Source organism: Ptychodera flava, chromosome 10 (assembly GCF_041260155.1).
Source record: "Ptychodera flava strain L36383 chromosome 10, AS_Pfla_20210202, whole genome shotgun sequence".
Taxonomy (NCBI): domain Eukaryota; kingdom Metazoa; phylum Hemichordata; class Enteropneusta; family Ptychoderidae; genus Ptychodera; species Ptychodera flava.
In genome coordinates, this window is record NC_091937.1 from 42,508,423 (window position 1) to 42,520,709 (window position 12,287).

Consider the following 12,287-nt stretch of genomic DNA (forward strand, 5'->3'; position numbering starts at 1 on the left):
TTTTTCAAATGCGTTTTAATGCCTACCTTCTTAGCTTTGGCAAGAAGTATTTCAGTTTAATGGTCATAACAGCAGGCATAGGCATTCATTCAAAAAATCACCGGTCACAGATTAGAAAAGTTACCTGAACCAGGCAGTTTCCTTTACTACCGAACATCAATAGCATTGCTCAGAAATTAGGAAATCCATTGAGATTGTATGAATGACATGCAAAACACTGAACAATAGCAGTAACAAAATAAGTTAAACATTTTTCAAAGACTGACGATAATGGGAACCCAATTTATTCATGATTTGTACCTATCTAGTTAAGAAATCGGGATTGCAAAGAGATAAAATATCCAAGTGACATTAATTGACAAGCATTCTTTTATTCTTGAACACAAACTTGCTGTGACAATACAACAGGAAAACGTATTTACCCAAACTGCTGTATTTAAACATTCAGAGGTTTGGAAACTGGGGGTTTTCTATATCTCTTTGACAAAGGCAAAGCAATCAAATTATGAAAATACCAGAGTCATAATTTATAGAGTATGGGGCAAGTTGCCATTCTGTGAACAGAAATGATCATATCTGTCAAATATTTAGTAGTCAACTGACCACTAACACCACCAGTCTAGTGATCCTACAGTCTACTTTGTTAGTCCTGCTACATATTTCTTATCATTAGATACTACTAGCATTCACTGTGTCATCTACCTCGCTTGATGACAAAGTCTCTGGTTCTAGGACTGCTGTAATTGCTCACCATTAATATTCTATTCTGACACTTTAAATATGCTGGCTTATCAATCTTCAATAATTTTCATGGCCTATTTGCATCAATGACATTCACATACTTTGATGGAAATGGTGTGCATTTCCAGAATATCTTTTATTGAACATTGTGTGACACCAATGAGCAGGTCAGGAGACTTTTTATGACTGATGACTTCATATGTTTCAGTATGCAGAACAACTTTTTGCAGTGTTTTTGGCAGTTTTTTTGTTTGAGAAGTCAGTTACTTACATAGGTCAGAATCTCAAAACATGCTGAAAGACTCACTGACAAGTATTTGAACAAAAATATGATGCAATTTTGGTCATCCAAAAGAAATACATGCCAATTAGAGTCAGACATGACAGTTTTCATTTAAAAACACATGGGTCAGTATAAAGGTGCTTGGAAAACTTGTATTCCATTTTCCATGGTCCTTTTTGCTGACCCCTGTGTTCAAAGTGTGATAGTTGCTGTACTTTGGGTAGCAAAAGTTTTCTTCAAATCTTGCGTCACACATAATTTACTGGTGTTGATCATAGAAAGTATTGTATGAACTTGAAAAACAAAAAACACTTTTTACCCCCTTATTATAATAGTCATATATATAACTAAAAACCAAAATAATGCCAAAAAAGTTCCTGTATAGTATGGATTTGACACTGATGAAGAACAACAATCCTTCTGTGCTTTGATTTCATTGATAATTCTAAACTTTGGTCATCATTTGTAAATGACTGTACAGAAGATCATGAAATTGTTCAAATTCGTATGTTCTAAGAGAACATTCATACTGGACACAATTTATAAACTTAATTTACATATTTTTCTTTAAATCTCCAAAAATAGCACTTTTATAGTACAATTGTCCTTTGATGCTATGATGCATCTGAGAGTGATCTTTGGACAGTTGACTGTTCAGGTCCATCACATTCAGGCCGTGTCTTCTTGTATGGATCAAGTTTCAGTACACCTGGTCTGATGACATCAACATCTCGCCGTAAATATTCACGCATTGATTTGACAATGGTTGGCTTGCCTTCGAACTCCATTATGATGTATCTGAAGAAAAATTAAAGTCATTAAAATACATATTGTATTTTAAGAAGACCAGTACAATTTTGGTAAGCTTTAATATTTTCATTATTACCAGTATTGATCTATACGAGCGGTATGCTTTATTATTCTTCTCCTTAAGTTTATAAAAATACAAAGTATTCACCTTGCTGGAAAAACACATTGTGTCTGATGTATACTGATATTGTTGACGCATGGATAATGCTGGCCCTAATAGAAGACAGTTATCAACTGTAACTTACCACTGTGTACCTGAAGAAGTACTTTGAAAGTAGCTCTGCATGGCAGGGCTGTGTGTTACCGGCGTTATACGGCTGTGGTGGGAGGCCGTATAACGCCAGTAACACAGCCCTGCCGAGTAGAGCTACTTTGAAAGTAGCTAGAGCCGGCTGTTCACAAGTGATCAAGTCCAGCAGTAGGGAAGCTTGGCTGATTGGATTTGCTTATTACTGAAATATTTGTAAAGAAGACTGAACTGAAAGGTCTAGGTACATCTTATATCAGTAGAATTGTGACTGGTATAGAAAAAGCCATCATTGTAAGAATGACAGTGTTGGTATGACTTCAAAACCTGGAAATGTCTCTCTCCATAGTAGCTGGACCAAAGAGTTATTTTACCACTATTAACTGTTCTTACCTTCCACTTCTGTAACCTTGTGAGTGTGATATCATTTTGAAAGGCAAATTTTTCTCTCCCAGGTTTTCAATTGCTCTTATCAAACCGCCTCTTTCAATAATGGCTTCACCAACTCTTCTCATGGCTGCAATGGTTTCTGACTGAAAGGCGATAGAAAAACGGGAAATCAAATCACCTTCTTGTGTTCACTATGCGATGTATTACCCGAGCACAAAACCCTAACCTTTACTACCAGGGGACAACTTTTCGAAAGAACATGTACATTATGTGGAGAATAGGGTTGCTTTCCTTGGCTAAATGAGGCCATCACTGATTTTCTCCAATATGTGATGCAAAATAGATAACTTTAAACACAAATCTTAACTTTAGATGTTAAAACGTGGAAATCTCATGCGTATGGCACAGTGACTGTCTGAATAAAGAGCATCGTCCTAATTCAATACATCCTGAAGACTGAAGTGGCCGGTTGAGCTGCATGTGATCTCCAAAGGTAGTTCAACTATAGCGGTAGTGTAGTTCTCACTTACTGGTGTTACAATATGTATACATTCACATAACAACAACTTTCATTTATTCGTTCAAGTGCTTACCCTATCAAGGACTCTTAATATAAGCGAAAGCTCGTATCGTGGCATTCTGCAACGGAGAAGAAAAAAATGTATCACGGAATCGTAGTTACTTGCATGTGCGGTCTCATGTACGTGCAGAAAATTTGCATATGACCCGACCTCCTTGTGATGAACAGGTCAATTGGGGCCTTTAACTTGTAATTAAATTTCAAAATGAAAATCAAACTAACAACAGTATTGTAAGTTTTTATTCCACAAAAAAAGTTAAAACTAGAGATGTTTTAAACATTTTTGTGTAAAAAAATTATGCAAAGAAAGGAAATTTAGGCCGGATCTTGACAGGTACTCTAAAATTTCAGCGGAGAGTTAGAGGGTTTCTGTCACATCCGGGACATTACAGACGTCCTCCATGATGGCTGCCTCCAGGTCACTAATGCTTGTAAGTGCATTCACACTTTTGATGAAAGACCTTCATTAAGTTTTGAATAGTTTTACATCTATGCAGCTATTGCTTTGAGAAGTGTTTATGTCGATGGTTACGGTGAATCATGATCGAAAAATGGAACATTTCGAGTTGAACTAATCGATCGCGTATCGGCTAGCTACCGGCATATTAAACTTCTAAACTTCTGACCTCTGTATCGTGTTCAGATCCGATCCCGAGCACAGACAGTATTTGAGCTTGTGAAGTTAGAAAGGTCGTTTTGCTGAACGACCGACCTGTTTCGCTAATGATACAGATCGTTTGCATACTTTTGTAGCTGACGATGAAAGCCGCAGATCCATGTATAAATTGAATTGAGAGCAAAGACATAAGACTAGAGTATGACATAGCATTACAGACGAAGGCCTGTGACTCTGTGTGAGTTGTCTGGGCTATTGGAGTGTTCAGTGTACAGTAACGAGTAAAGTATTTTCTACGTGTACTACACTGGGAACTCAAGCGCCTGTGGTCAGGATGAGTAGGAATACCATTGTAAATACAACTGTAAATATTAATTTTCAAGCTGAACCCTTATATTGCATTTACACCAATGCTGACAGTCTAGTTAATAAGTTGGATGAACTGAAGCAGTGCTACATTGAAAATACAGAGAACCCATCACCAGATATCATAGCCATCTGTGAAGTTTTACCAAAAAATCGGAGATATCAAGTTTCTCTAGCTGAATTTGGTATCGATGGTTATGACCTGTTTCCAACAGACTTTCCCGGAAGTGCACTAAGAGGTATCCTGATATATGTTAAAAAGAAGTTGGCAGCAGAACAAGTGGAAATAGTCTCAGAATTTAAAGAGAGTGTTTGGATAAAGATTGATCTTCATGGAAGAGACACTTTGCTTATTGGATGTATATATAGAAGCCCATCAACAGATAATCACAGCCATCTTCGTACTCTGCTGAAGTCTGTGACTGAAGGCAGTATAAACTTTTCACTCTTGTTAATTTTTGGTGATTTCAACTATCCAGACATCAGTTGGTCAACGTGGATGGCAAAACACAGAAACAGTACAGAGTTTCTAGAATGTCTCCGAGACTGTTATTTATACCAATTGATCAGCAAACCCACAAGGACCAGAACGAACTCAGAACCATCTATTTTGGACCTGGTTTTGGTAAATGATGACAATTATATTTCTGTTATTGACTTCTACAGCCCGCTAGGCTCTAGTGACCACTGTATCTTGGGAATCGGATTGAACTGCCACACTGATCAACACTCCAAGGCTAGGGTACGATATAACTACCACAAAGCAGATTATGCAGAACTACGTAAAGAACTATCAATAAATTGGGAGGAACTATTACAGTCAAAAAATACAGAGGATGCTTATTACCTGTTCATGAATAGACTTAATGTAGCTATCAAGAAGTGTGAAAAAACAAAATAACCACAAGGGAAAGACACCACTTAACGAAAAGACTGTCCAGTGCATCAGAAGAAAGCATAGACTATGGAAAAGATATCTAGAATCAAGAGATCCAGCCAAATATCGAGAATACTGTAAGAGTAGAAACAGATTGAAGAATATTATCAAAAACGACAGAAAGGCAAGAGAGCTTGATATTGCAGAATCGGCTAAAACAAACAGTAAACATTTGGCGATATGTAAACTCTAAGAGGAAAGTTAAGACAAATATTGCAGAACTACATGTAACTGAAGAAGGTGAAACAGTCGTGGGAAGCAGTGATGCAGAAAAGGCAGAGATACTGGCAAAGTTCTTCTGCAGTGTATACACAATAGAGTCCGATACTGATAGTAGTTTACCCTCCTTGAGAAAACCTATAATGGTGAACAATCTAGTGACAGTCTGTTTACTGCAAAGGAAGTTAGAGACCTACTACTGAATTTGGATGTTTCAAAGTCACCTGGACCTGATAATATTCATCCAAAAGTGCTACGAGAATTAGCTGATATTATTGACACTCCACTGTGCATCATTTTCAACAAGTCCTTTTTGTCTGGAACGATACCGAAAACCTGGAAAGAAGGTCAGATCTCAGCCATCTTCAAAAAGGGATGTAAACATTCCCCATCAAACTATAGACCAGTGAGTTTGACCAGCATAATTTGCAAATTAATGGAAAAGTTAATACGTCATCGAATAGTGTCACACATGAGCAGAAATAATTTATTTAGCAATCAACAATTTGGATTTATTGGAGGAAGATCCACAACACTTCAATTGATCAATGTGATTGACCACTGGACAACCATTTTGGATGACGGTGGGGAGATAACAGCAGTATATATGGACTTTATGAAAGCCTTCGATAAAGTACCCCACAAGCGTCTCATCATCAAAATTTTGCAGTATGGAATAAGTCATTTAACATGTAATTGGATCCAGGAATTCCTGAAAGATCGTATTCAAAGAGTCTGTGTTAATGGAAATTATTCAAAATGGCATGCTGTTACAAGTGGGATTCCTCAAGGATCAGTGTTAGGGCCTGTCTTATTTGTGTTATTTATAAATGATTTGCCTGACTGTGTTAATTCAAATGTCTACTTGTTTGCGGATGACACGAAAATCTACAAAGAAATCAAGTGCGACTCAGATGCAGATGTTCTTCAAAGTGACCTGAACAGTCTCGTTCAATGGAGCAACAAGTGGCTCTTAAAATTTCACCCTGATAAATGTAAAATACTTCCAATTCATAGCAAGAGGAAGTCTGTCCAGAGCAAAATTTACACTATGCACAGGAGCGACGGAACTGAAGCTGAATTAGAGATTGTCAGAAAAGAGAAGGATATAGGAGTAACTATTGACAGCAATTTAGAATTCGATGATCATATCCAGACTCAAGTGAATAAAGCTAACAGAATAGTTGGTCTAATAAGAAGAGCATTCAATTATCTGGATAAACGCACTTTCAAACTCCTATTCATAGCATTAGTGAGACCAATTTTGGAATACAGCTCCAGTGTTTGGAACCCATATAAGAAGAAAGACATAGACTGCATAGAAAATGTTCAACGAAGAGCGACGAAGATGCTCCCAGGTTTACAGAATTTGACATACGAAGATCGTCTGAGGATTTTACAATTGCCAACACTTAGATTTCGACGTCTACGCGGCGATCTCATCGAGATGTTTAAAATTATGGGCGGATTTTATGATAGACGGGTCACAGGGAACTTATTTCAACGTGCTGTATACCTACAAACCAGAGGTCACTCATACAAGGTGGATAAAAAACTATGTCGACTTGAGCTTAGAAGAAACTACTTCACATCAAGGATCACTGACATTTGGAACAATCTTCCAGAGCCAGTCGTCACTGCAACATCAATCAACATGTTCAAAAATCGCGTGGACAATTACCTAAAGAATCAACCAATGAAATATAACTACACTGAACAGTATATTATCAGAACCAGACCGGACAAGACTACATTAGCTGACATTCCAGAGCTGAACATAGAGGCACTAGGGAGCCTGCGTTCAGAATCAACATAACATAACATAACATTCTATCCTTAATCCACGGTGACTCTACCCCAACCGTGCTTAATGATCCTACCACAACTTTGGATATTGTAATGCATGGGGAATGGTAGGACAACCTACAACAGCAAGTGTTATTCCAGGCAACTACTTTCCAATGGCACCTTGATTTGGTGTCATCAACACGCAGCACTTGTCCAACTCTGCAGAAATGCACAACATATGCGTCTTTTATTTTCCTCTGATTGTCGTCTCATATTTGTGCAATCACACCTTGAACCAAATTGCCATTATAAATATAAGGTTACTGTGTCTATTTTACTGTCGTTGGTAGAATGGAAAAAGCCCATGTTGATATAATCTTTTAATTGTTGTACTGTTTCAGGCAAGGTGCTTTAGCACCTCTGTTGTCAGAACACAGATGGTCAAGGTGAGTTGAGTATCATGTTTTGCCATTAAAGTTTTCATCATTTGTTCGATGGAGTAAACTGAACTGAGTATCAAAGTATCACTTATACCCCTGTTGCTTATACATAAGTTCGATGTGTTTCCACTAACATGACCTGTGCCTCAAAAGTTTAGCTACTAAACCTTGAAATGTCTCAAAAAGTAAAAATGTACAAAAAGAAATGTAAAAGAATTGGATCATATATTAAATGCTTTGCTCACATTCAATGTCTTTGTATAGCCACCGATTCAAGTTCATGGTATTGGAGGACGATATGCCCATGCCTTGTATTCAGCAGCAAGCAAAGGCAAACAATTAGATGCAGTAGAGAAAGACATGTCAGCAGTTAAGGTATGTATATGTTTACATGACTTTTGTATTACTTCCTCCTCTATATTCTGTGCAAGCAATAATTATCAATGTATCTAATATCAGAATTAGAACTGAAATGTGGAATTCGCTTTTCATAATGTAACATGTATGAAACATCAAACAAATTCTAGTGTTATATAGCACATAAGAAGTTGACTGGAAAGTATCATGAACTCCTTTGAGTACCAGTTTGTAGTGCTTTCAATGTTTGATAGATGTAATTGAGTTGTTCATGTTGGCCAGACATCAAGAGGTGTCTTGAATGAAGATAGGAACGTGTGCCTTGTACTTTATCTTAATGTAAGTATATGTCTTGGCAGTGTATGCTATTTTGTGTGTGCTTAGATTCAAAACAAGGCAGTTTTTAGCTCATATTTGGTATTTATATAAATACCAAAAAGAGCTTATATTGCAAGTCGATGGCGTCTGTATGTCTGTATCTATGTGGGTATGTATGTGCGGATGTATGTCCGTTACACACAAAGGCTCCCATACTGCCAAAACTACCATCTCAGTATTTGGTGTACAGGTAAATGCAGGGGTTGAGATGTGGCTTTGTTCAAATGAACATGTCAGTGTCAAAAATGTGCAAATGAGGTAACAAAAAGCAAAATCCTGCAAATGTGCAGGAGTGATGGCCAGTGTCTAAAACAGGCTTGAGTCATTTCCTGTCATTGTTTATGAACTGTTACATATTAACAGACCAGATCAAACCATAGACAGTAGAGGGGGGAAGACTGTACATGTCTATGGTCCAACTAAGAGGGACTAACTGTTTCTGCTATGCATGTTGCTAAAGTTGACCTCCAGTACCTAAAGTTTCAGACCTTATTTACTTTTGTCATTCTTTTTTTTTCTGGTTTAAATATTTCTTGTTGTTTTTCAGGTTGTACTGTGCAGAAATCATTGTCATAACATCAGCGTAGAATTTTCCTGCACTGGACAGATAGAAACAATATGTATTGTTGATCTTTGGTATCCATACTGGTATATACCAATTCTGATCATATTTGAGCGACACCGAATGATTGTGGTATTTTTTTTTCTGTAGGAGCTGTTCGAAAAAGATGTCAAGTTTGCAGAGTATGTATTCAACCCCACACTGAAAAGAAGTGACAAAAGAGGTATAGTGTTCCATGCAAACATCTCTATTGTGATATTTTACCAAAACACAAATTTTGATTGTGCATTACATATCACAGACATAACTTTAGGGTAGAGCACACCACAGGGACATGTATTAGGAACTTCAAATTTTTTCAGTACTTTTCTGGTCTACCACTTGCAGAGATAGCTCTTTGAGTAAGAAAAGCTTTTAATATCATAGCTTTTCAAAATTTGATGAAGTTTAATTTTTTGGCCTTAGAGCTGACACAGATGGCAGCCATTTTGAATTTCAGATATCAATAAATGCTAGGTAATCTGTCTCTCAAGCACCAAATTTTGCACTGTGAACACTGACTTTTATTCTTGCTTTGTAAAAGTATGATTGAAAGTTTCATAAACCCTTTCACCCCATATCCTTCTCTGGTGATTCAATTTTACCATAGAATACAATGAGATTGGTTCAAACCATGGTGGTGAAAGGGTTCAGGAATTCTAGCAAAAGTTTTAGTGTGTCACTTTTAAGGGGCATACTGCCTTAAAGAGGAATATTCTTGGTTGGGCTTTGCTAACTAGAAGCAGGCATCCATGGCCCAGTGGTTGGGGCACTGAATTCACAATCAAAGTATGGGGAGTTGGAGACCAGGGCTGGTCCCCAGAATAGTGGGCTCATCGTCATCAGATGTTGAGTTTGAGAATGTACTGGGTTGTATGGTGTAGTGTTCATGAGCAGGGCATTCCGCTTCTCTGAATTGAAAACCAGGTAATGGGTACATCAACATGTAAATGGGCTTCTCGTCCAATGGAAGGACCAAATAACAAGCAAATAAACAAAAATTACAAACACTGTCAATGCATTAAAATTAAATGAAAACGTAACAAAGTGTGTTGTATTAATTAGATACATGTTGGTACTGCTCTAGTACATCAAGGATTATGTCCCCTTAACCATGGACAAAGTCTCTTTATAAACCATGTAGTTTCTCAAATTCTTTTATAGTCGGTATCATATTGTCATCTGGTGTGAGTTAATGTGTGCGCTAATCTCTTGAAGTCACAAAAATCAATTCTGATTCAGGAGTTTGCATTATTGCCTTATAACAGCGTCTGTGAGCCAATGAGTTTCTACATTGTTAGAATGACAAACAGTAAAAATGTTACAATTTCTCTTTGTTTCTAGATGCATTAGTTGGAGTTCTCAACAAACAGAAATGCAACCCAGTGACAGTCAACATGTTTTCACTGCTTGTTGAAAATGGGCGAATGAAACAGATCCCAGATGTGCTGACTGCATTTGGTCGTATCATGAGCGCTCACCGCGGTGAAGTTATATGTGTTGCAACAACTGCACAGGTATGCATCGTTGCGATGGGTTTTTTAGCATTATTGGAATGTGTTCACAGTGAATTTTTTTGTTTTTGAAGTTTGATATGCAAAGTGAAGATTTGAACACAATGTGTTATGACTATATCATAGCACGGTATTTTTGTGCAGGTAACAAGTACTTAGTATGGAAATCTCAATTGCGATTTTGTTTTCCATGGTGGAATAGGTATGGTATGCCAAGGAGGATCCCAGCACAGTTAGTTGGAAACCTTATTACCTTTGATCAGGCATTGTATATGTGGTGCAATTTGTGATGAGTAAAATACCAAATTCACATGTGATAGACTTTGAAATGAAAATTTTGAGCAATGTAACCAAGAGTAACATGGACCTGTACAATGGCAATATTTGTGACACTGTGGTACTGTTTGGACAGATTGATTGTAATCTAGTTTACCAAATCAAGTATATTTTGTGTTTGGTTTCCAGCCTCTCGATGACAAAGAATTGAAGAGTTTGCAAGATGCCATCAAAGGATTCCTCAAGAAAGGAGAATCACTCAAACTTGAAACAAGGGTAAGAAAGCTGTCTGGAGCATACCAAACCGTGTGTGTTCAATATTCCACTCTAGTCCAATTTGGTTCATAAAAATCCATTTGAAGTTTTTCTGTGTGCACAACTGTCAAAGAAAGCTGATTGAGATGACGTAGACCTTTTATGTGAATGGTAGAATTTTTAATAGACTTTTCAGCTTATTGAGAGATCTCGAGAGACTCAGTATTGTATGTATGATTGGGTTTACCGACCTTCTATGGCAAGTACCTTTTTGCACAGGGCTGGTATAACTGCATAGTTTAAACAAAGCAGATGATGCATTATCCCATAATTATTTCTGCTTTCAGAGGCTGTATCCTATTAAAAATCTCTGCCGTGCACAAATTTGCCTGCAAGGGAAAGTTTTCTGTGTAGGTGAAATCCGTAACAGGAAAGGTTCTGAGTTATGATCTACCATTGTTCAGTATTTAATCGTTATAAACAAAGATATATGAGTACATTCATGGAACTTTATTTTCCAGACAGGTAAATGACAGATTTTTAGTCTTACTCATCCTCACACCTACCTCTTCTTTGCAGCTAGGTTCAGCCATATACCACGGTGTTGAAAGAGTTTGTTATCCACTGCTTTTACAGTTTCCTATGTTCATATATGGCTTCTCTTCATTCCTTCGTAGGTTGACCCCAAGATCATTGGTGGCATGGTTGTCAACATTGGTGACAAATATGTAGATATGTCAACAGAGTCTAAAGTTAGGAGACTGTCTGGTCTACTGAAAGAAAGCGTGTAGTAATGTTTTGGTTGTGGTACTAGATGTGTGTGTTTGCCTAATTCTGCTGTAACTTCAGCATTCAGGTTTTAGATATGTACTGTTCCATATAAATACATAGCCTGATAAATTTATTGTAATATCTGCAGCGATAAAAACTGCTGCATTATTCAAAATTGTAATAAAAAGTGTGTTCAGTTCATAAGAGTGTCAAGTATTCTCGTTTTTTGCTCGTTACTATTTATGTCCAGTGTGTGATTGAGAACAGAACTTGTTGTGTGTTTCAAATCACAGGCAATGAAAGCAGGCACCAACTCTTGTGATCAGGAGTTCTTCACAACAGCTGTAGGATATAATGAGAGTTGGCCAGAAGGAGGTTCAGTAGCTACAACTTTTGCTCTGCTTTTGATCTGTTTTCTCACTTCACTACATCATGCCCGAACAATGCAATGCCCATGCCCAAACTTGTCAATACTGCTTGTATGGAGATAATTCTATGCACTAATTCCATAATTTAAAGGTAAAATTTAGTCCAGATAATATCTTTAAAAGATAAATTGCATGCTTTACTTAATGTGAAAAGTTGGTGACATGTATACTTTTATGCTAATAAATGTGGGAAAAGACTAAGGGTATGTCCTTTCATAAAAATACCGTCAATGACGCTGTACCTTCTCTAATGTGTGGCCAGGTCAGGTAATTGGTTGTTGGCTGGAGTT

The 12,287-nt window shown here is 37.3% G+C and overlaps 2 protein-coding genes across 2 annotated transcripts; one reads left to right on the top strand and one right to left on the bottom strand.

Annotated features, from left to right (window-relative positions):
• Positions 1-346: 346 nt before the first annotated feature.
• On the bottom strand, positions 347-3,218 carry LOC139142849 (small ribosomal subunit protein bS6m-like). Its single transcript, XM_070713018.1, has 3 exons — positions 3,065-3,218; positions 2,475-2,614; positions 347-1,822 (listed from the first exon to the last, which is right to left on the bottom strand). Exons 1-3 carry the CDS (start codon positions 3,107-3,109, stop codon positions 1,639-1,641), a joined length of 369 nt encoding a protein of 122 aa, XP_070569119.1. The 5' UTR covers positions 3,110-3,218; the 3' UTR covers positions 347-1,638.
• A 141-nt stretch (positions 3,219-3,359) lies between these two features.
• LOC139142848 (ATP synthase subunit O, mitochondrial-like) lies at positions 3,360-11,773 on the top strand. Its single transcript, XM_070713017.1, has 7 exons — positions 3,360-3,482; positions 7,379-7,423; positions 7,682-7,792; positions 8,865-8,937; positions 10,098-10,270; positions 10,733-10,819; positions 11,476-11,773. The coding sequence occupies exons 1-7, from the start codon at positions 3,453-3,455 to the stop codon at positions 11,587-11,589; spliced, it is 633 nt and encodes a 210-aa protein (XP_070569118.1). The 5' UTR covers positions 3,360-3,452; the 3' UTR covers positions 11,590-11,773.
• Positions 11,774-12,287: the final 514 nt, after the last annotated feature.

Coding starts and splice junctions, on each gene's coding strand:
- LOC139142848 (XM_070713017.1), top strand. CDS start 3,453: ATGATGGCTGCCTCCAGGTCACTAATGCTT. Junction 3,483..7,378: donor CCTCCAGGTCACTAATGCTT/GTAAGTGCATTC, acceptor GTACTGTTTCAG/GCAAGGTGCTTTAGCACCTC. Junction 8,938..10,097: donor GAAAAGAAGTGACAAAAGAG/GTATAGTGTTCC, acceptor CTTTGTTTCTAG/ATGCATTAGTTGGAGTTCTC.
- LOC139142849 (XM_070713018.1), bottom strand. CDS start 3,109: ATGCCACGATACGAGCTTTCGCTTATATTAAGAGTCCTTGATAGG. Junction 2,615..3,064: donor TATTAAGAGTCCTTGATAGG/GTAAGCACTTGA, acceptor ATCGCCTTTCAG/TCAGAAACCATTGCAGCCAT. Junction 1,823..2,474: donor CAAGGTTACAGAAGTGGAAG/GTAAGAACAGTT, acceptor ATTTTTCTTCAG/ATACATCATAATGGAGTTCG.